We start from the raw sequence: 22,865 nt of genomic DNA on the forward strand, positions 1-22,865 counted from the left end.
ACTGCCTGCCTTGCTGTGTTCCCCCAGCCTCCTGCCTGTCCCTCCTGCCTGCCTTGCTGTGTTCCCCCAGCCTCCTGCCTGTCCCTCCTGACACTGCCTGCCTTGCTGTGTTCCCCCAGCCTCCTGCCTGTCCCTCCTGCCTGCCTTGCTGTGTTCCCCAGCCTCCTGCCTGTCCCTCCTGACACTGCCTGCCTTGCTGTGTTCCCCCAGCCTCCTGCCTGTCCCTCCTGACGCTGCCTGCCTTGCTGTGTTCCCCCAGCCTCCTGCCTGTCCCTCCTGACACTGCCTGCCTTGCTGTGTTCCTCCAGCCTCCTGCCTGTCCCTCCTGCCTACCTTGCTGTGTTCCCCCAGCCTCCTGCCTGTCCCTCCTGCTGCTGCCTGCTTTGCTGTGTTCCCCCAGCCTCCTGCCTGTCCCTCCTGACGCTGCCTGCCTTGCTGTGATCCCCCAGCCTCCTGCCTGTCCCTCCTGACGCTGCCTGCCTTGCTGTGTTCCCCCAGCCTCCTGCCTGTCCCTCCTGACGCTGCCTGCCTTGCTGTGTTCCCCCAGCCTCCTGCCTGTCCCTCCTGACGCTGCCTGCCTTGCTGTGTTCCCCCAGCCTCCTGCCTGTCCCTCCTGACGCTGCCTGCCTTGCTGTGTTCCCCCAGCCTCCTGCCTGTCCCTCCTGACGCTGCCTGCCTTGCTGTGTTCCCCCAGCCTCCTGCCTGTCCCTCCTGCTGCTGCCTGCCTTGCTGTGTTCCCCCAGCCTCCTGCCTGTCCCTCCTGATGCTGCCTGCCTTGCTGTGTTCCCCCAGCCTCCTGCCTGTCCCTCCTGACGCTGCCTGCCTTGCTGTGTTCCCCCAGCCTCCTGCCTGTCCCTCCTGACGCTGCCTGCCTTGCTGTGTTCCCCCAGCCTCCTGCCTGTCCCTCCTGACGCTGCCTGCCTTGCTGTGTTCCCCCAGCCTCCTGCCTGTCTATCTCCAATAAACACAGCAGCTGCACTCTGTCTGAAAGCAGAGGGGGGAGAGGGAACAGTAAGTGTTGCTGCACACACAGGGTAATACGGCTCTTTATTGAGAACGTGTGGAAGCACAGAGACTTAATCAATACGTCATTGTCCAATTGTCTCGGGGCTGTTGCTGGGGGTTGGAGGGGGAAGCTGCAGTCCCCTCTGTGGATGGAGAGACAGTTTGAGTTTATCAGGAGATCTGCCAGGTGGGGTTGAAGAATTTGATCTTCCTCTGCTTGGCCCAGTTGGCGAAGACTCCTTTCTCAGTGATGAACCGGTGACCTCCGTACTGGGCATTTTCGTGGAGATAATACTCGGCACATTCATCCTGGCCACTCGGCTCGTAGTAATGGTACGGCACTTTCCGGTGTCCGGCAGCGCTGCCAACGGAAAAGACACCACTTGATTCCCTTAAAGAAGGTGAGAGACACCAACAATTCCTCCAACACTCTGGCGCCACTCCAATGCAGTGCAGGGAGATGGCAGCCCTGCCTGAAGGTGCTGTGTTTCGGGATAAACTGTGAATCTGTCTCCCCAGAGAGATCAAAACAATCACATGGTACTGTCGATAGAAGGAGGTGGGGAACCCCCACACCCTCCCCATTTAACCTCACGGTAAACAGGTGATCTGCTGCTGCTGCTGTCAGTTTAATGAATGGCCTGTGTTACCCTCACACTGCTCAAGGACCTGCCCATACTCCTCGGGATGGTTTTTGTGGGAGATGGGAGCCTGTTGTTAGGAACAGAATTTGCTGGCCATCCCTAAATGCCCCTTGGAGAGTGACATTTGTGAGGACATGTCAAAAGGTGATCACACATCAGCCTCATTCGCTGCAGTCCCATCTAGGCCTCACCCAGGGAAGGATGGCAGTGGCCATTCCCAAAGGGACATTACGGAACAAGGTGGGGCTCTCCGACAATTCATAACAGTTACCATCCCAGCGATGAATTAGTTATTACAGATTTCTCGTCCCCTGGGTCGCTGGATGATTCGACCAGTGACATTACCACCCCATCACTTTACCCCATCCCCACAGGCAGGAACGGACTGGAATATACTTGGGGGTTGGGCTGAACATTTCAGAGATGTGATTGCAATGCAATTTCCTTGTGAGTAATATTTTCCCCCAGAATCCGGGGTCCCTGTTCTGCCAGTAAAACGGCCATTCACCCCACGGGGTCAGACTGACTGTGTAACTGGGGGACCCCCCCATGGGGTCAGACTGACTGTGTAACTGGGGGACCCCCCCCCATGGGGTCAGACTGACTGTGTAACTGGGGGACCCCCCCATGGGGTCAGACTGACTGTGTAACTGGGGGACCCCCCCCCCATGGGGTCAGACTGACTGTGTAACTGGGGGACCCCCCCATGGGGTTAGACTGACTGTGTAACTGGGGGACCCCCCCATGGGGTCAGACTGACTGTGTAACTGGGGGACCCCCCCCATGGGGTCAGACTGACTGTGTAACTGGGGGACCCCCCCCATTGGGTTAGACTGACTGTGTAACTGGGGGACCCCCCCCATGGGGTCAGACTGACTGTGTAACTGGGGGACCCCCCCATGGGGTCAGACTGACTGTGTAACTGGGGGACATCCCCATGGGGTCAGACTGACTGTGTAACTGGGGGACCCCCCCCATGGGGTCAGACTGACTGTGTAACTGGGGGACCCCCCCATGGGGTCAGACTGACATTGGGATTCTTGGAACCTGACAGCGAGAATGGTAAGAATACTCACTGCTGGTTGTCTGACCTTCCTGGTGTTGATGTTAATGGTGGTGGTGGTGGCGGTGGTGGTGATCGCGGCGATGGTGGTGGCGATGGCAGTGGTGATCGTGGTGATGATGGTGCTGGTGGTGGTGGTGATGGCGGTGGTGGTGATGTTGGTGGCTATGATGGTGGTGAATACAGTAGTGGTCATGGTGGTGATGGTGGCGATGGTGATGGTGGTGGTGAATATGATGGTGGTGATGGTGGTGGCAATGATGGTGGTGATAGTGGCGATGGTGATGGTGGTGGTGTAGGTGGTGGTGATGTTGTTGATGGTGGTGATGGTGAATACGGTGGTGGTGTAGGTGGTGGCGATTGTGATGGTGATGGTGGTGATGGCGGTGATGGTGGTTGTGAATACGGTGGTGGTGATGTTGTTGATGCTGGTGATGGTGGTGGTGGTGCTTTGTTCAGTGTGCAAACTCTCACCCGTTCTACACACTGTCCCCACATTAACACAACCAGATAGTTATATCACACCACCAATCCCCAACCAGCAACAACCTTCTGCCTTTGATTATCTGCAGGGAATCCCTTCTGGCTCTGGATAATTCCAGGACTTCACCAATTTCTGATTGCCAGCTAATCCTTCCTGCAATGCTTCCGAATAACTCCAAACACGGTCGGAGTGTATGTCAGAGGGAAGTCAGGAGGTTACAAACAGGACATGGAGCAGCCTGGGCAGATTGTGTTTGGGAGAATCCCGAGGGATTTTACACAGGCATTAAGGACACCAGGGTGACAGGGGAGAGAACACGGCCCTCAAAGAGATGCCTCTGACTCTAAAGTGAGGCAACCTGAACCTTCCACTCCCCCTCTGTTCGGTGTCAGTGTCTCTGTCTCTCTCTCTCTTTCTCTCTCTCCATCTCTATCCTCCGCCCCCTGTCCGGGGTCTCTCTCTCCCTCTCTCCCACCTTCCCCCCCCCCCCGAACAGGATCTCTCTCTCTCCCCCCTCTGTACGGGGTCTCTCTCTCTCTCTCTCTCTCCCCCCCCCCTCTGTACGGGGTCTCTCTCTCTCCCCCCCCCTCTGTACGGGGTCTCTCTCTCTCTCTCTCCCCTCTGTATGGGGTCTCTCTCTCTCTCTCTCTCTCTCTCCCCTCTGTATGGGGTCTCTCTCTCTCTCTCTCTCTCTCTCCCCTCTGTACGGGGTCTCTCTCTCTCCCCTCTGTACGGGGTCTCTCTCTCTCTCTCTCCCCCCCCTCTGTACGGGGTCTCTCTCTCTCTCTCTCTCTCTCTCTCTCCCCCTGTACGGGGTCTCTCTCTCTCTCTCTCTCTCTCTCTCTCTCTCTCCCCTCTGTACGGGGTCTCTCTCTCTCTCTCCCCCCCCCTCTGTACGGTGTCTCTCTCTCTCTCCCCTCTCTGTACGGGGTCTCTCTCTCCCCCCCTCTCTGTACGGGGTCTCTCTCTCTCTCTCCCCTCTGTACGGGGTCTCTCTATCTCTCTCTCTCTCTCTCCCCCCTCTGTACGGGGTCTCTCTCTCTCTCCCCTCTCTGTACGGGGTCTCTCTCTCTCTCTCCCCTCTGTACGGGGTCTCTCTCTCTCTCCCCCCTCTGTACGGGGTCTCTCTCTCTCTCCCCTCTGTGCGGGGTCTCTCTCTCTCTCTCCCCTCTGTGCGGGGTCTCTCTCTCTCTCTCCCCTCTGTGCGGGGTCTCTCTCTCTCTCTCCCCTCTGTGCGGGGTCTCTCTCTCTCTCTCCCCTCTGTGCGGGGTCTCTCTCTCTCTCTCCCCTCTGTGCGGGGTCTCTCTCTCTCTCTCCCCTCTGTACGGGGTCTCTCTCTCTCTCTCTCTCTCCCCTCTGGATGGGGTCTCTCTCTCTCTCTCTCTCTCCCCTCTGTACGGGGTCTCTCTCTCTCTCCCCTCTGTGCGGGGTCTCTCTCCCACCCCCCCTGTGCGGGGTCTCTCTTACCCCCCCCCCACCGTATGGGGGTCTCTCTCTCTCTCTTCCCCCCCCCCCAATCTGTGCGGGGGTCTCTCCCCCACCCGCTGTGTTCAGGGATGGGGTTATCCTGCCCCCATTGGTGTGAGGGTGGTGATGGGTGGGTTGGTACCTGCAGAATGAGGCGTTAATCATCCCGAAGACCTGAATGGACCTGCATGCTTCCATCGCCACCATGAAGGTAAACCAGCCCGTACTGAGGTAGGAGCCTGACAGGACCCTGGGGAGAGAGAAACACAGACCGAGTTACCAACAATCCCAGTCAGCTCACCGTCCCAGCCCATTCCCTGGATTCCTTACCTGTCCTTCCCTGTCTCCTTTTTAAAAGCCAGGTCACAATACCTCATCTGCTCCTCTGTGACGGTGTAGAGTCTGGCTGTGGGGAAACGGCTCTGAACAGTCCGCAGGAGATTATAGACGATGCCCTTGCCATCACGCCTCATGTTCCTGTAAGGACCCCACAGGATGTAGATGGTGCGGTTGTGCTGGGAGCTGAGGGTCTCTTCCCGGAGGAGCCAGGGTGCGCTGGTGTGGGAGACCACTCTCACCGTCGTTTTACTGCCCACATCAGACTCATACCCCTCTGTCGGAGCGTTGTTCATCCTCCAGACACACTCAGAGCGATCAATCACAGGCCCCAGGCCCATCCCCAGCATCTGTCCAGAGCTCGACACAATACTGCACTGGTCACAACGCAGGGTCAGTGGCTACGGACAGAAACACACACACAGTCAGTCACACACTCACACAGTCAGTCACACACTCACACTCACACACACACACAGTCAGTCAGTCACACACACACAGTCAGTCACACACACACTCACACACAGTCAGTCACACACTCACACTCACACACACACACACAGTCAGTCAGTCACACACACAGTCACACACAGTCAGTCACACACTCACACTCACACACACACACACACAGTCAGTCAGTCACACACACACAGTCAGTCACACACACACTCACACACAGTCAGTTACACACTCACACAGTCAGTCTTATACACACACACACAGCCTGTCACACACTCACACACACAGTCAGTCACACACTCACAGTCAGTCTTACACACACACAGAGTCAGTCACACACACTCACACACAGTCAGTCACACACATACACACACACAGTCAGTCACACACACTCACACACACAGTCAGTCACACACACTCACACACAGTCAGTCACACACACACAGTCAGTCAGTCACACACAGTCTCACACACACAGTCAGTCTCACACTCACTAACACACAGTCACACACACACAGAGTCAGTCTTACACACACACACAGAGTCAGTCACACACAGTCAGTCAGTCTCACACACACACACAGTCAGTCACACGCACTCACATACAGTCACACACACACAGTCAGCCCCCCACACACACACACACAGTCAGTCACACACAGTCAGTCACACACACACACTCTCTCACACACAGTCAGTCAGTCACACACACAGTCAGTCAGTCACACACACAGTCAGTCACACACTCACTCACACACACACACAGTCAGTCAGTCTCACACTCACACAGTCAGTCACACACTCACTCACACACACGCACACGTCACTCAGTCTCACACACACACACAGCCTGTCACACACTCACACACACAGTCAGTCACACACTCACACAGTCAGTCTTACACACACACACAGAGTCAGTCACACACACTCACACACAGTCAGTCACACACACACACACACACAGTCAGTCACACACACTCACACTCAGTCAGTCACACACAGTCAGTCAGTCACACACACAGTCACACAAGTCAGTCTCACACACACACAGTCAGTCTCACACTCATACACACAGTCACACACACACAGAGTCAGTCTTACACACACAGTCAGTCACACACAGTCAGTCAGTCACACACACACACAGTCAGTCACACACACACTCACACACAGTCAGTCACACACACACAGTCAGTCACACACACACAGTCAGTCACACGCACTCACACACAGTCAGTCACACAGACACACAGTCAGTCACACACACAGTCAGTCACACACACACACACTCTCACACACAGTCAGTCAGCCACACACACAGTCAGTCACACACTCACTCACACACACACACACACACAGAGTCACTCAGTCTCACACACACACAGTCAGTCTCACACTCACTCTCACACACACACACACTCACACACACACGTCACTCAGTCTCTCTCACACACACACAGAGTCAGTCTCACACTCACACACAGTAGTCACACACACACACACAGTCAGTCACACACACACACACATACACACAGTCAGTCAGTCACACACACACAGTCATACACACAGAGTCAGTCAGTCAGTCACACACACACAGTCACACACACACAGGCACACAGTCAGTCACACACGCACACAGTCAGTCTCACACGTGCACACACACACACACACAGAGAGTCGGTCACACACTCTCTCACACACAGTCAGTAAGTCACACACACACAGTCAGTCACACACGCACATACAGTCAGTCAGTCATACACACACACACATACACACACACACAGTCAGTCTCACACGCACACACAGTCAGTCAGTCACACACATACACACACACAGTCAGTCTCACACACACACACACGTCAGTCAGTCACACACACACACAGTCACACACAAACACACACACAGTCAGTCACACACACACAGACACACAGTCAGTCACACACACACAAAGTCAGTCAGTCTCACACACACAGAGACAGTCAGTCACACACTCTCTCACACACAGTCAGTCAGTCACACACACACACACAGAGTCAGTCTCACACACACACACAGTCAGTCACACACAAACACACACACAGTCAGTCACACACACAGACACAGTCAGTCACACACACACAGTCAGTCAGTCACACACACACAGTCAGTCACACACACACAGTCAGTCAGTCACACACACACAGTCAGTCACACACGCACAAACACAGTCAGTCAGTCTCACAAGGAATTAGTCAGTCAGTCACACACGCACACACACACAGAGTCAGTCAGTCACACACACACACATGCCCTGCATAAAAAGACACACATACCATCTTCCTCACCATGATCTCAGGGTCAATTATTGCCAGCGTGTGGACAGTGAGCTTCCATCAGCTATTCCATCATGAGGTGCAGCACTCCCAATGTGGCACTCAGAGAGTGCGGCACTATCAGAAGGTCAGTGCTGAGGGAGTGGGCACTGTCGGAGGGTCAGTGCTGAGGGAGTGGGCACTGTCGGAGGGTCAGTGCTGAGGGAGTGGGAACTGTCGGAGGGTCAGTGCTGAGGGAGTTGGCACTGTTGGAGGGTCAGCGCTGAGGGAGTGGGAACTGTCGGAGGGTCAGCGCTGAGTGAGTGGGAACTGTCGGAGGGTCAGTGCTGAGGGAGTGCCGCACTGTCAGAGGGTCAGTGCTGAGGGAGTGCCGCACTGTCAGAGGGCCAGTGCTGTGGGAGTTGGCACTGTCGGAGGATCAGTACTGAGAGAGTGCCGCACTGTCGGAGAGCCAGTGGTGTGCGAGTGCTGCACTGTTGGAGAGTCTGTGCTGAGGGGGTGCCGCACTGTCGGAGGATCAGTGCTGAGGGAGTGCTGCACTGTGGGAGGGTCAGTGCTGTGGGAGTGCCGCACTGTCAGAGGGCCAGTGCTGTGGGAGTGCCGTACTGTTGGATGGCCAGTGCTGTGGGAGTTGGCACTGTCGGAGGATCAGTACTGAGAGAGTGCCGCACTGTCGGAGGGTCAGTGCTGAGGGAGTGCCGCACTGTCGGAGGGCCAGTGCTATGGGAGTGCCGCACTGTCGGAGGGCCAGTGCTGAGGGAGTGCCACACTGTCGGAGGATCAGTACTGAGAGAGTGCCGCACTGTCGGAGGGTCAGTGCTGAGGGAGTGCCGCACTGTCGGAGGATCAGTACTGAGAGAGTGCCGCACTGTCGGAGGGTCAGTGCTGAGGGAGTGCCGCACTGTCGGAGGATCAGTACTGAGAGAGTGCCGCACTGTCGGAGGGTCAGTGCTGAGGGAGTGCCGCACTGTCGGAGGATCAGTACTGAGAGAGTGCCGCACTGTCGGAGAGCCAGTGGTGTGCGAGTGCTGCACTGTCGGAGGGTCAGTGCTGAGGGAGTGCTGCACTGTTGGAGAGTCTGTGCTGAGGGAGTGCCGCACTGTCGGAGGATCAGTGCTGAGGGAGTGCCGCACTGTCGGAGGGCCAGTGCTGAGGGAGTGCCGCACTGTCAGAGGGTCAGTGCTGAGGGAGCATCGCACTGTCGGTGGGTGAGCGCTGGGAGAGTGCCGCAATGTCGGAGGGTCAGTGCTGAGGGAGTGCCGCACTGTCGGAGGGTCAGTACTGAGGGAGTGGGCACTGTCGGAGGGTCAGTGCTGAGGGAGTGGGCACTGTTGGAGAGTCTGTGCTGAGGGAGTGCTGCACTGTCAGAGGGCTAGTGCTGTGGGAGTGCCGCACTGTCAGAGGGTCAGTGCTGAGGGAGTGCTGCACTGTGGGAGGGTCAGTGCTGTGGGAGTGCCGCACTGTCAGAGGGCCAGTGCTGTGGGAGTGCCGTACTGTTGGATGGCCAGTGCTGTGGGAGTTGGCACTGTCGGAGGATCAGTACTGAGAGAGTGCCGCACTGTCGGAGGGTCAGTGCTGAGGGAGTGCCGCACTGTCGGAGGGCCAGTGCTGAGGGAGTGCCGCACTGTCGGAGGGCCAGTGCTGAGGGAGTGCCACACTGTCGGAGGATCAGTACTGAGAGAGTGCCGCACTGTCGGAGGGTCAGTGCTGAGGGAGTGCCGCACTGTCGGAGGATCAGTGCTGAGGGAGTGCCGCACTGTCGGAGGGCCAGTGCTGAGGGAGTGCCACACTGTCGGAGGGCCAGTGCTGAGGGAGTGCCGCAATGTCAGAGGGTCAGTGCTGAGGGAGGGCGCACTGTCAGTGGGTCAGTGTTGAGGGAGTGGGCACTGTCATAGGGTCAGTGCTGAGGGAGCATCGCACTGTCGGTGGGTGAGCGCTGGGAGAGTGCCGCAATGTCGGAGGGTCAGTGCTGAGGGAGTGCCGCACTGTCGGAGGATCGGTGCTGAGGGAGTTGGCACTGTCGGAGGGTCAGTGCTGAGGGAGTGGGCACTGTTGGAGAGTCTGTGCTGAGGTAGTGCCGCACTGTCAGAGGGCCAGTGCTGTGGGAGTTGGCACTGTCGGAAGGCCAGTGCTGTGGGAGTGCCATAATGTCGGAGGATCAGTGCTGAGGGAGTGCCGCACTGTCGGAGGGTCAGTGCTGAGGGAGTGCCGCACTGTCGGAGGGTCAGTGCTGAGGGAGTGGGCACTGTTGGAGAGTCAGTGCTGAGGGAATGCCGCACTGTCAGAGGGCCAGTGCTGTGGGAGTGCTGCGCTGTCGGAGGGTCAGTGCTGAGGGAGGGGGCAAGGTGAGTGGGTCAGTGCTGAGGGAGTGCCGCACTGTCGGAGGATCAGTGCTGAGGGAGTGCCGCACTGTCGGAGGATCAATGCTGAGGGAGTGCTGCACTGTCAGAGGGTCAGTGCTGAGGGAGTGCCGCACTGTCGGAGGGTCAGTGCTGAAGGAGTGCCGCACTGTCAGAGGGTCAGTGCTGAGGGAGTGCCGCACTGTCGGAGGGCTAGTGCTGTGGGAGTGCCGCACTGTCGGAGGGTCAGTGCTGAGGGAGTGCCGCACTGTCAGAGGGCCAGGGTTGAGTGAACACCACACTGTCATAGGGTCAGTGCTGAGGGAACACCGCACTGTCGGAGGGTCAGTGCTGAGGGAGTGCAGCACTGTCGGAGGGTCAGTGCTGAGGGAGTGCCACACTGTCGGAGGGCCAGGGCTGAGTGAACACCACACTGTCATAGGGTCAGTGCTGAGGGAACACCGCACTGTCGGAGGGTCAGTGCTGAGGGAGTGCAGCACTGTCGGAGGGTCAGTGCTGAGGGAACACCGCACTGTCAGAGGGCCAGTGCTGTGGGAGTGCTGCGCTGTTGGAGAGTCAGTGCCGAGGGAGTGGGCAAGGTGAGTGGGTCAGTGCTGACGGACTGCCGAACTGTCAGATGGTCAGTGCTGAGGGAACACCGCACTGTTGGAGAGTCAGTGCTGAGGGAGCACCACACTGTCAGAGGGCCAGTGCTGAGGGAGTGCCGCACTGTCATAGGGTCAGTGCTGAGGGAGTGCCGCACTGTCATAGGGTCAGTGCTGAGGGAGTGCCGCACTGTCGGAGGGTCAGTGCTGAGGGAGTGCCGCACTGTCATAGGGTCAGTGCTGAGGGAGTGCCGCACTGTCAGAGGGCCAGTGTTGAGGGAGTTGGCACTGTCGGAGGGCCAGTGCTGAGGGAGTGGGCACTGTTGGAGAGTCAGTGCTGAGGGAGTTGGCACTGTTGGAGGGTCAGTGCTGAGGGAGTGGGCACTGTTGGAGAGTCAGTGCTGAAGGAATGCCGCACTGTCGGAGGGTCAGTGCTGAGGGAGTGCCATAATGTCGGAGGGTCAGTGCTGAGGGAGTGGGCACTGTTGGAGAGTCAGCGCTGAAGGAATACCGCACTGTCGGAGGGTCAGTGCTGAGGGAGTGACATAATGTCGGAGGATCAGTGCTGAGGGAGTGCCGCACTGTCGGAGGGTCAGTGCTGAGGGAACACCGCACTGTCGGAGGGTCAGTGCTGAGGGAACACCGCACTGTCAGAGGGCCAGTGCTGTGGGAGTGCTGCGCTGTTGGAGAGTCAGTGCTGAGGGAGTGGGCAAGGTCAGTGGGGCAGTGCTGACGGACTGCCGAGCTGTCGGAGGATCACTGCTGAGGGAACACCGCACTGTCGGAGGGTCAGTGCTGAGGGAGTGCCGCACTGTCAGAGGGTCAGTGCTGAGGGAGGGCGCACTGTCAGTGGGTCAGTGTTGAGGGAGTGGGCACTGTCATATGGTCAGTGCTGAGGGAGCATCGCACTGTCGGTGGGTGAGCGCTGGGAGAGTGCCGCAATGTCGGAGGGTCAGTGCTGAGGGAGTGCTGCACTGTCGGAGGATCGGTGCTGAGGGAGTTGGCACTGTCGGAGGGTCAGTATTGAGGGAGTGGGCACTGTCGGAGGGTCAGTGCTGAGGGAGTGGGCACTGTCAGAGGGTCAGTGCTGAGGGAGTGCTGCGCTGTCGGAGGGCTAGTGCTGTGAGAGTTGGCACTGTCGGAGTGTCAGTACTGAGGGAGTGCCGCACTGCCAGAGGGCCAGTGCTGTGGGAGTGCCGTACTGTCGGAGGATCAGTGCTGAGGGAGTGCCGCACTGTCGGAGGATCAGTGCTGAGGGAGTTGGCACTGTCGGAGGGTCAGTGCTGAGGGAACACCGCACTGTCAGAGGGTCAGTGCTGAGGGAGTGCTGCACTGTCGGAGGGTCAGTGCTGAGGGAGCACCACACTGTCGGAGGGCCAGTGCTGAGGGAGTGCTGCACTGTCATAGGGTCAGTACTGAGGGAGTGCCGCACTGTCAGAGGGCCAGTGCTGTGGGAGTGCTGCGCTGTTGGAGAGTCAGTGCCGAGGGAGTGGGCAAGGTGAGTGGGTCAGTGCTGACGGACTGCCGAACTGTCAGATGGTCAGTGCTGAGGGAACACCGCACTGTCATAGGGTCAGTGCTGAGGGAGTGCTGCACTGTCATAGGGTCAGTGCTGAGGGTGTGCCGCACTGTCGGAGGGTCAGTGCTGAGGGAGTGCCGCACTGTCATAGGGTCAGTGCTGAGGGAGTGCCGCACTGTCAGAGGGCCAGTGTTGAGGGAGTTGGCACTGTCGGAGGGCCAGTGCTGAGGGAGTGGGCACTGTTGGAGAGTCAGTGCTGAGGGAGTGGGCACTGTTGGAGGGTCAGTGCTGAGGGAGTGGGCACTGTTGGAGAGTCAGTGCTGAAGGAATGCCGCACTGTCGGAGGGTCAGTGCTGAGGGAGTGCCATAATGTCGGAGGGTCAGTGCTGAGGGAGTGGGCACTGTTGGAGAGTCAGTGCTGAAGGAATACCGCACTGTCGGAGGGTCAGTGCTGAGGGAGTGACATAATGTCGGAGGATCAGTGCTGAGGGAGTGCCGCACTGTCGGAGGGTCAGTGCTGAGGGAGTGGGCACAGTCGGAGGGTCAGTGCTGAGGGAGTGGGCACTGTTGGAGAGTCAGTGCTGAAGGAATGCCGCACTGTCAGAGGGTCAGTGCTGAGGGAGTGCCATAATGTCGGAGGATCAGTGCTGAGGGAGTGCCGCACTGTCGGAGGGTCAGTGCTGAGGGAGTGGGCACAGACAGAGGGTCAGTGCTGAGGGAGTGGGCACTGTTGGAGAGTCAGTGCTGAAGGAATGCCGCACTGTCGGAGGGTCAGTGCTGAGGGAACACCGCACTGTCGGAGGGTCAGTGCTGTGGGAGTGCTGCGCTGTTGGAGAGTCAGTGCTAAGGGAGTGGGCAAGATCAGTGGGTCAGTGCTGAGGGAGTGGGCAAGGTCAGTGGGGCAGTGCTGACGGACTGCCGAGCTGTCGGAGGATCACTGCTGAGGGAACACCGCACTGTCGGAGGGTCAGTGCTGAGGGAGTGCCGCACTGTCAGAGGGTCAGTGCTGAGGGAGGGCGCACTGTCAGTGGGTCAGTGTTGAGGGAGTGGGCACTGTCATATGGTCAGTGCTGAGGGAGCATCGCACTGTCGGTGGGTGAGCGCTGGGAGAGTGCCGCAATGTCGGAGGGTCAGTGCTGAGGGAGTGCTGCACTGTCGGAGGATCGGTGCTGAGGGAGTTGGCACTGTCGGAGGGTCAGTATTGAGGGAGTGGGCACTGTCGGAGGGTCAGTGCTGAGGGAGTGGGCACTGTCAGAGGGTCAGTGCTGAGGGAGTGCCGCACTGTCAGAGGGCCAGTGCTGTGGGAGTGCCGTACTGTCGGATGGCCAGTGCTGAGGGAGTTGGCACTGTCGGAGGGCCAGTGCTGTGGGAGTGCCATAATGTCGGAGGATCAGTGCTGAGGGAGTGCCGCACTGTCATAGGGTCAGTGCTGAGGGAGTGACGCACTGTCATAGGGTCAGTGCTGAGGGAGTGCCGCACTGTCGGAGGGTCAGTGCTGAGGGAGTGCCGCACTGTCAGAGGGCCAGTGCTGTGGGAGTTGGCACTGTTAGAGGGTCAGTACTGAGGGAGTGCCGCACTGTCAGAGGGCCAGTGCTGTGGGAGTGCCGTACTGTCGGATGGCCAGTGCTGAGGGAGTTGGCACTGTCGGAGGGCCAGTGCTGAGGGAGTGCCATAATGTCGGAGGATCAGTGCTGAGGGAGTGCCGCACTGTCGGAGGGTCAGTGCTGAGGGAGTGCCGCACTGTCTTAGGGTCAGTGCTGAGGGATTGCCACCCTGTTGGAGGGTCAGTGCTGAGGGAGTGCCGCACTCTCTGAGGGTCAGTGCTGAGGGAGTGCCGCACTGTCGGATGGCCAGTGCTGAGGGAGTTGGCACTGTCGGAGGGCCAGTGCTGAGGGAGTGCCATAATGTCGGAGGATCAGTGCTGAGGGAGTGCCGCACTGTCGGAGGGTCAGTGCTGAGGGAGTGCCGCACTGTCTTAGGGTCAGTGCTGAGGGATTGCCACCCTGTTGGAGGGTCAGTGCTGAGGGAGTGCCGCACTGTCGGAGGGTCAGTGCTGAGGGAGTGCCGCACTCTCTGAGGGTCAGTGCTGAGGGAGTGCCGCACTGTCGGAGGGTCAGTGCTGAGGGAGTGCCACACTGTCGGAGGGTCAGTGCTGAGGGAGCGGAGACTATCTGAGGGGTTGGCCTGATCACCTTGTTGTCAGTGCTGTTTGCCACCTCGGTGTATATCGGAGCCGTGTGGAATAATTTGATGGGGGGGGGATATCATCCTGACTTTAATCCCCGATCACCATCACACGATAGGTTAGTTGATTATTTGCTGTTTGTGTCGATATGCTGCTGCATTCCATACCACAAAAACCTGCACTTCAGCTGTCCTGCATCGGTTCCAACTGGCTGGAGAACATGGTAAGGATGTGCAAGGCACTATAGGAATGCAAATTACTCTAATGTGCAGAGTAAATCACGATAATTGATGGAAATGTTGTGATGCGTGTGGCATCCCCTCTGTACGTACCTGTTGCTCTCTGAGGCTAACATAACCTTGCAACACCTTGGCATCTATTCCATGAACCCCAGTCAGGCGGTTCTGTCTGTTACCCAGCATCCCGTCCAAAGGAGAGAGTATTATGGGATAGGGAGACTGATGGATGTAATGCACCACAGCAACGATGAAGGTTAACCCTCCAATCAGAGCCACCGCCACCAGAACATGGAGCTGCACACAAAGAGACAAGAAATGATGGTCAGACTGACTCTGTCACACCGGCTCACCACGCCCCACCAACACAGCACCGGCTCACCGCGCCACACCAACACAGCACCGGCTCACCGCGCCCCACCAACACGGCACCGGCTCACCGCGCCACACCAACACGGCCCCAGCACACCGCGCCCCACCAACACGGCACCGGCTCACCGCACCACACCAACACAGCACCGGCTCACCGCGTCACACCAACACGGCACCGGCTCACTGCACCCCACCAACGCGGCACCGGCTCACTGCGCCCCACCAACGCGGCACCGGCTCACCGCGCCCCACCAACACGGCCCCGGCTCACCGCGCCCCACCAACACGGCACCGGCTCACCGCGCCACACCAACACAGCACCGGCTCACCGCGTCACACCAACACGGCACCGGCTCACTGCGCCCCACCAACGTGGCACCGGCTCACTGCGCCACACCAACGCGGCACCGGCACACCGCGCCACACCAACACGGCACCGGCTCACCACACCACACCACACCAACACGGCACCGGCTCACCGCGCCCCACCAACACGGCACCGGCTCACCGCGCCACACTAACACAGCACCGGCTCAGCGCGCCCCACCAACACGGCACCGGCCCACCGCGCCCCACCAACACGGCCCCGGCTCACCGCGCCACGCCAACACGGCACCGGCTCACCGCGCCACACCAACACGGCACCGCCTCACCGCGCCACACCAACACGGCCCCGACTCACCGCGCCACACCAACATGGCCCCGACTCACCGCGCCACACCAACACGGCACCGCCTCACCGCGCCACACCAACATGGCACCGGCTCACTGCGCCCCACCAGCACGGCACCGACACACTGCGCCACACCATCATGGCACCGACACACCGCGCCACGCCAACACGGCACCGACTCACCGCGCCAAACTAACACAGCATGGACACACCGTGCCACACCAACACGGCACCAACTCACCGCACCACACTAACACAGCATGGACTCACCGCGTCACACCAACACGGCATGGACTTACCCCGTCGCACCAACACCACACCAACTCACCGCGTCATACCAACACCGCACCAACTCACCGCGCCACACCAACACGGCACCGACTCACCGCGCCTCACCAACATGGCACAGGCTCACCCCATCACACCAACACGGCACGGACTTACCGTGCCACACCCACACGGCACAGATTCACCGCGGCACACCAACACGGCACCAACTCACCGTGCCACACCAACACGGCACTGACTCACCGCGCCACACCAGCACGGCACTGACTCACCCTGTCACACCAACACAGCACCGACTCATCGCACCACACCAACACAGTACCGACTCACCGCACCACACCAACACGGCACCGGCTCACCGCGTCACACCAACACGGCACGGACTCACTGTGTCACACCAACGCGGCACGGACTCACTCTGTCACACCAACTCGGCACGGACTTATCCCGTCACACCAACACGGCACAGACTCACCCCACCACACCAACACGGCACCGAATCACCGCGCCACACCAACACGGCACGGACTCACCATGACACACCAACACGTCACCCACACATCCTGTCACACACATATGACACCGGCTCACCACACCACACCACACCAACACGGCACCGGCTCACCGCGCCCCACCAACACGGCACCGGCTCACCGCGCCACACTAACACAGCACCGGCTCAGCGCCCCCACCAACACGGCACCGGCCCACCGCGCCCCACCAACACGGCATCGCCTCACCGCGCCACGCCAACACGGCACCGGCTCACCGCGCCACACCAACACGGCACCGCCTCACCGCGCCACACCAACACGGCACCGCCTCACCGCGCCACACCAACATGGCACCGGCTCACTGCGCCCCACCAGCACGTCACCGACACACTGCGCCACACCATCATGGCACTGACACACCGCGCCACGCCAACACGGCACCGACTCACCGCGCCAAACTAACACAGCATGGACACACCGTGCCACACCAACACGGCACCGACTCACCGCACCACACTAACACAGCATGGACTCACCGCGTCACACCAACACGGCATGGACTTACCCCGTCGCACCAACACCGCACCAACTCACCGCGTCATACCAACACCGCACCAACTCACCGTGCCACACCAACATGGCACAGGCTCACCCCATCACACCAACACGGCACGGACTTACCGTGCCACACCCACACGGCACGGATTCACCGCGGCACACCAACACGGCACCAACTCACCGTGCCACACCAACACGGCACTGACTCACCGCGCCACACCAGCACGGCACTGACTCACCCTGTCACACCAACACAGCACCGACTCATCGCACCACACCAACACAGTACCGACTCACCGCACCACACCAACACGGCACCGGCTCACCGCGTCACACCAACACGGCACGGACTCACCATGACGCACCAACACGTCACCCACACATCCTGTCACACACATATGACACCGGCTCACCACACCACACCACACCACACCAACACGGCACCGGCTCACCGCGCCCCACCAACACGGCACCGGCTTACCGCGCCACACTAACACAGCACCGGCTCAGCGCGCCCCACCAACACGGCACCGGCCCACCGCGCCCCACCAACACGGCCCCGGCTCACCACGCCACGCCAACACGGCACCGGCTCACCGCGCCACACCAACACGGCACCGCCTCACCGCGCCACACCAACACGGCCCCGACTCACCGCGCCACACCAACACGGCCCCGACTCACCGCGCCACACCAACACGGCACTGGCTCACCGCGCCACACCAACACGGCACCGGCTCACCGCGCCACGCCAACACGGCACCGGCTCACCGCGCCACACCAACACGGCACCGCCTCACCGCGCCACACCAACATGGCACCGGCTCACTGCGCCCCACCAGCACGGCACCGACACACTGCGCCACACCATCATGGCACCGACACACCGCGCCACGCCAACACGGCACCGACTCACCGCGCCAAACTAACACAGCATGGACACACCGTGCCACACCAACACAGCACCGACTCACCGCACCACACTAACACAGCATGGACTCACCGCGTCACACCAACACGGCATGGACTTACCCCGTCGCACCAACACCGCACCAACTCACCGCGTCATACCAACACCGCACCAACTCACCGCGCCACACCAACACGGCACCGACTCACCGCGCCACACCAACATGGCACAGGCTCACCCCATCACACCAACACGGCACGGACTTACCGTGCCACACCCACACGGCACGGATTCACCGCGGCACACCAACACGGCACCAACTCACCGTGCCACACCAACACGGCACTGACTCACCGCGCCACACCAGCACGGCACTGACTCACCCTGTCACACCAACACAGCACCGACTCATCGCACCACACCAACACAGTACCGACTCACCGCACCACACCAACACGGCACCGGCTCACCGCGTCACACCAACACGGCACGGACTCACTGTGTCACACCAACGCGGCACGGACTCACTCTGTCACACCAACTCGGCACGGACTTATCCCGTCACACCAACACGGCACAGACTCACCCCACCACACCAACACGGCACCGAATCACCGCGCCACACCAACACGGCACGGACTCACCATGACACACCAACACGTCACCCACACATCCTGTCACACACATATGACACCAACTCACCACACCGCACCAACATGGCACCAACTCACCAGAATATCAGCCAGGGTACATCACTGATAGAGGCCCAAACCCAATAACGCTCCCAGGAATGTGAGGGGCTGGAGGAAGTGACAGAGATAGGGAGGGGGTGAAGGAATAGATGGAGGTTACAGAGATAGGAAGGGGGTGTAGGGACTGAAGGAAGTGACAGGGATAGAGAGGGGGTGTAGGGGCTGGAGGAGGTCACAGGGTAGGGAGGGGTGTAGGGGCTGGAGGAAGTTACAGAGACAGGGAGGGGGTGTAGGGGCTGGAGGAGGTGACAGAGACAGGGAGGGGGTGTAGGGGCTGGAGGAGGTTACAGAGACAGGGAGGGGGTGTAGGGGCTGGAGGAGGTTACAGAGACAGGGAGGGGGTGTAGGGGCTGGAGGAGGTTACAGAGACAGGGAGGGGGTGTAGGGGCTGGAGGAGGTTACAGAGACAGGGAGGGGGTGTAGGGGCTGGAGGAGGTGACAGAGACAGGGAGGGGGTGTAGGGGCTGGAGGAGGTTACAGAGACAGGGAGGGGGTGTAGGGGCTGGAGGAGGTTACAGAGACAGGGAGTGGGTGTAGGGGCTGGAGGAGGTTACAGAGACAGGGAGGGGGTGTAGGGGCTGGAGGAGGTGACAGAGACAGGGAGGGGGTGAAGGGGCTGGAGGAGGTGACAGAGACAGGGAGGGGGTGTAGGGGCTGGAGGAGGTGACAGAGACAGGGAGGGGGTTAGGGGCTGGAGGAGGTGACAGAGACAGGGAGGGGTAAAGTGATAAGAATGTGAACAGTCAACATTCCGACTTTACTGGAGCACAGCTGAGAGAGGCAGAACGCTGGCCAAGGGCTGGGGAAGGAAGGCTTGTTCGATGCATGCAGGCACATGACCCGTTCTCATTAAAGACCTTCCCATTTCCTGCAGCCTGTGTGTTTACCAGTATCCTGGGGCACAGGGCCGGGGTGGGGGGACACACACACAGGCAGCTGAACAAATACCTGCATCAGACCGATGGGGCTGGTCATGTGGATGTGATGGTGAATCGGTAACTGACACTGAAAGGGTATTGTTCATCTCTTCCCCTCATCCTGTACCTCACCCTGATCACAATCATTAGCAAAGAAATGATGCATTTACCTTCCTTTGTGCACACACCATGGTCTCCCCAGCTGCTTGCAGTGTGTGCAGAGAGAGAGAGAGAGAGAGAGGGAGGGAGGGAGGGAGGAGGGCGACTCTCTCACGGATCCAAGCATCCATGGAGACAGCCCCAGGCAGCACTCTGCCTGGATCTGGGTCTCTCTCCCTGTCCTCCAACCACCCCAGCCCCACCATCAATCATGTGACTGGGAGAGGCCAGTTACGTGAGATTCCCTCTGTCTGGGGGCTGTGTCTTGTACAGTAAGGAGCTGTTTCTCTGTGCTGTCTGCCTGGGGGTTAAAGCTGAAGCTAAACTCTGCTCCAGCCTCCCCCTGTCAGTGCCAGTGCGCGGTCCCAGTCTCCCCCTGTCAGTGCCAGCGCACGGTCCCAGTCTCCCCTGTCTGTGCCAGCGCGCGGTCCCAGCCTCTCCCTGTCTGTGCCAGTGCGGGGTCCCAGCCTCCCCCTGTCTGTGCCAGCGCACGGTCCCAGCCTCTCCCTGTCTCTGCCAGTGCGGGGTCCCAGTCTCCCCCTGTCTGTGCCAGCGCGGTCCCAGCCTCCCCCTGTCTGTGCCAGCGCGCGGTCCCAGCCTCCCCCTGTCTGTGCCAGCGCGGTCCCAGCCTCCCCCTGTCTGTGCCAGCGCGCGGTCCCAGTCTCCCCCTGTCTGTGCCAGCGCGTGGTCCCAGCCTCCCCCTGTCTGTGCCAGCGCGCGGTCCCAGCCTCTCCCTGTCTGTGCCAGCGCGCGGTCCCAGCCTCCCCCTGTCTGTGCCAGCGCGCGGTCCCAGCCTCCCCCTGTCTGTGCCAGCGCGGGGTCCCAGCCTCCCCCTGTCTGTGCCAGCGCGGGGTCCCAGTCTCCCCCTGTCTGTGCCAGCGCGGTCCCAGCCTCCCCCTGTCTGTGCCAGCGCGCGGTCCCAGCCTCCCCCTGTCTGTGCCAGCGCGCGGTCCCAGCCTCCCCCTGTCTGTGCCAGCGCGGGGTCCCACTCTCCCCTGTCTGTGCCAGCGCGTGGTCCCAGCCTCCCCCTGTCTGTGCCAGCGCACGCGGTCCCAGTTTCCCCCTGTCTGTGCCAGCGCGTGGTCCCAGCCTCCCCCTGTCTGTGCCAGCGCGCGGTCCCAGCCTCCCCCTGTCTGTGCCAGCGCGCGGTCCCACTCTCCCCTGTCTGTGCCAGCGCGCGGTCCCAGCCTCCCCCTGTCTGTGCCAGTGCGCGGTCCCAGCCTCCCCCGTCTGTGCCAGCGCGCGGTCCCAGCCTCCCCCTGTCTGTGCCAGTGCGCGGTCCCAGCCTCCCCCTGTCTGTGCCAGTGCGCGGTCCCAGCCTCCCCCTGTCTGTGCCAGTGCGCGGTCCCAGCCTCCCCCTGTCTGTGCCAGCGCGCGGTCCCAGCCTCCCCCTGTCTGTGCCAGCGCGCGGTCCCAGTCTCCCCATGTCTGTGCCAGCGCGCGGTCCCAGCCTCCCCCTGTCTGTGCCAGCGCGCGGTCCCAGCCTCCCCCTGTCTGTGCCAGCGCGCGGTCCCAGCCTCCCCCTGTCTGTGCCAGCGCGTGGTCCCAGCCTCCCCCTGTCTGTGCCAGCGTGGGGTCCCAGCCTCCGCTGTCAGTCCCACGGCCTGGAGCTGGGAAACTGTTCATGATGACAGGCGGCTTCTCTGGGGCAAATCATACAGCCCAAAATACAATCAGCTGGGGGCTGGGGGCTGGCAGGGGGGGGTGGGGGCTGGGGGTTGGGGGCTGGGGGCAGGGGGCAGGGGGGCTGGGGGCTGGGGGCAGGGGGCAGAGGGCAGAGGGCAGGGGGCAGGGCCTGGGGGCTGGGGGCAGGGGGGGCTGGGGGCTGGGGGCAGGAGACTGGGGGCTGAGGGCTGGGGGCAGGGGGCAGGGGGGCTGGGGGCAGGGGGCAGGGGGGCTGGGGGCAGGAGACTGGGGGCTGGGGGCTGGGGACTGGGGGCTGGGAGTTGGGGGCTGGGGGCAGGGGGCTGGGGGCTGGGGGCATGGGACTGTGGGCAGGGGGGCTGGGGGCTGTGGGCAGGGGGGCTGGGGGCAGGGGGGGCTGGGGGCTGGGGGCAGGGGGGGTTGGGGGCTGGGAGCTGGGAGCTGGGGTCTGGGGGCTGGGAGCTGGGGGGGGCTGGGGGCGGGGGCTGGGGGATGGGGGCAGGGGACTGTGGGCAGGGGGGCTGGGGGCAGGGGGGGGCTGGGGGCTGGGGGCTGGGAGCTGGGAGCTGGGGCTGGGGGCTGGGAGCTGGGGGCTGGGGGCTGGGGGCTGGGAGCTGCGGGCTGGGGTGGGGGCTGGGGGCTGGGGCTGGGGGACTGGGGGCGGGGGGACTGGGGGCGGGGGGGCTGGAGGCTGGGGGCTGGGGGCTGGGAGCTGGGAGCTGGGGGCAGGGAGCTGGGAGCTGGGAGCTGGGGGCTGGGAGCTGGGGGCAGGGAGCTGGGGGCTGGGGGGTGGGGGCAGGGGGGTCTGGGGACTGGGGGCTGGGGTGGGGGAGATCCAAAGGACACGTTTAGTGCCCCTTGTATTTCGGAAATCTCCCCGAGGTTGGATGAACTTTATTTTCCGGGTATTTTCTCACTGGGATTTACTCGTTAAAAAATGAATCCAAGTGCAGGGATTCTGGGCTCTGTCACCTCCCCACCCTCCCCACACTCCCCACCCTCCCCACCCTCCCCACACTCCCCACCCTCCCCACCCTCCCCACACTCCCCACCCTCCTCACCCTCCCCACTGGGCTAGGATACTGCCCCTTGTACTTCAGTCCGTGACCTCTTCATTCCATCTTCACCGTCTCCTGAACCCATCGATTCCTGAAACCACCACTAAACACATTCAGAAAGGCATCCTCCTCACGTTCCCTCCCATCACTGCACCTCCCAACCTCAAAACTCCTCCAGCCTCTACACCCCCTCCCTATCTCCGTCACCTCCTCCTGCCCCTACAGCCCCTCCCTATCTCTGTAATCCCCTCCTGCCCCTACACCCCCTCCGTATCTCTTTCCCCTCCTCCAGCCCCTACACCCCTCCCTATCACTGTCCCCTCCTCTAGCCCCTACACCCCCTCCCTATCACCATCACTTCCCCCCCCAGCCCCACACCC

At 61.0% G+C, this 22,865-nt stretch overlaps 1 protein-coding gene across 2 annotated transcripts; it reads right to left on the reverse strand.

Annotated features, from left to right (window-relative positions):
* Positions 1-1,030: 1,030 nt before the first annotated feature.
* LOC132835804 (alpha-N-acetylgalactosaminide alpha-2,6-sialyltransferase 3-like) lies at positions 1,031-19,978 on the reverse strand. 2 transcript variants are annotated; one of them, XM_060854884.1, is made up of 5 exons: positions 19,795-19,978; positions 14,757-14,957; positions 4,994-5,400; positions 4,806-4,913; positions 1,031-1,366 (listed from the first exon to the last, which is right to left on the reverse strand). In XM_060854884.1, exons 1-5 carry the CDS (start codon positions 19,912-19,914, stop codon positions 1,177-1,179), a joined length of 1,026 nt encoding a protein of 341 aa, XP_060710867.1. In that variant the 5' UTR covers positions 19,915-19,978; the 3' UTR covers positions 1,031-1,176. The 2 variants fall into 2 exon arrangements, with proteins under 2 accessions (XP_060710867.1, XP_060710869.1); XM_060854886.1 differs by lacking the exon at positions 19,795-19,978 and adding an exon at positions 18,687-19,514.
* Between the last annotated feature and the right edge of the window lie 2,887 nt (positions 19,979-22,865).

The sequence above is a fragment of the Hemiscyllium ocellatum genome, chromosome 45 (assembly GCF_020745735.1).
Source record: "Hemiscyllium ocellatum isolate sHemOce1 chromosome 45, sHemOce1.pat.X.cur, whole genome shotgun sequence".
Lineage (NCBI taxonomy): Eukaryota > Metazoa > Chordata > Chondrichthyes > Orectolobiformes > Hemiscylliidae > Hemiscyllium > Hemiscyllium ocellatum.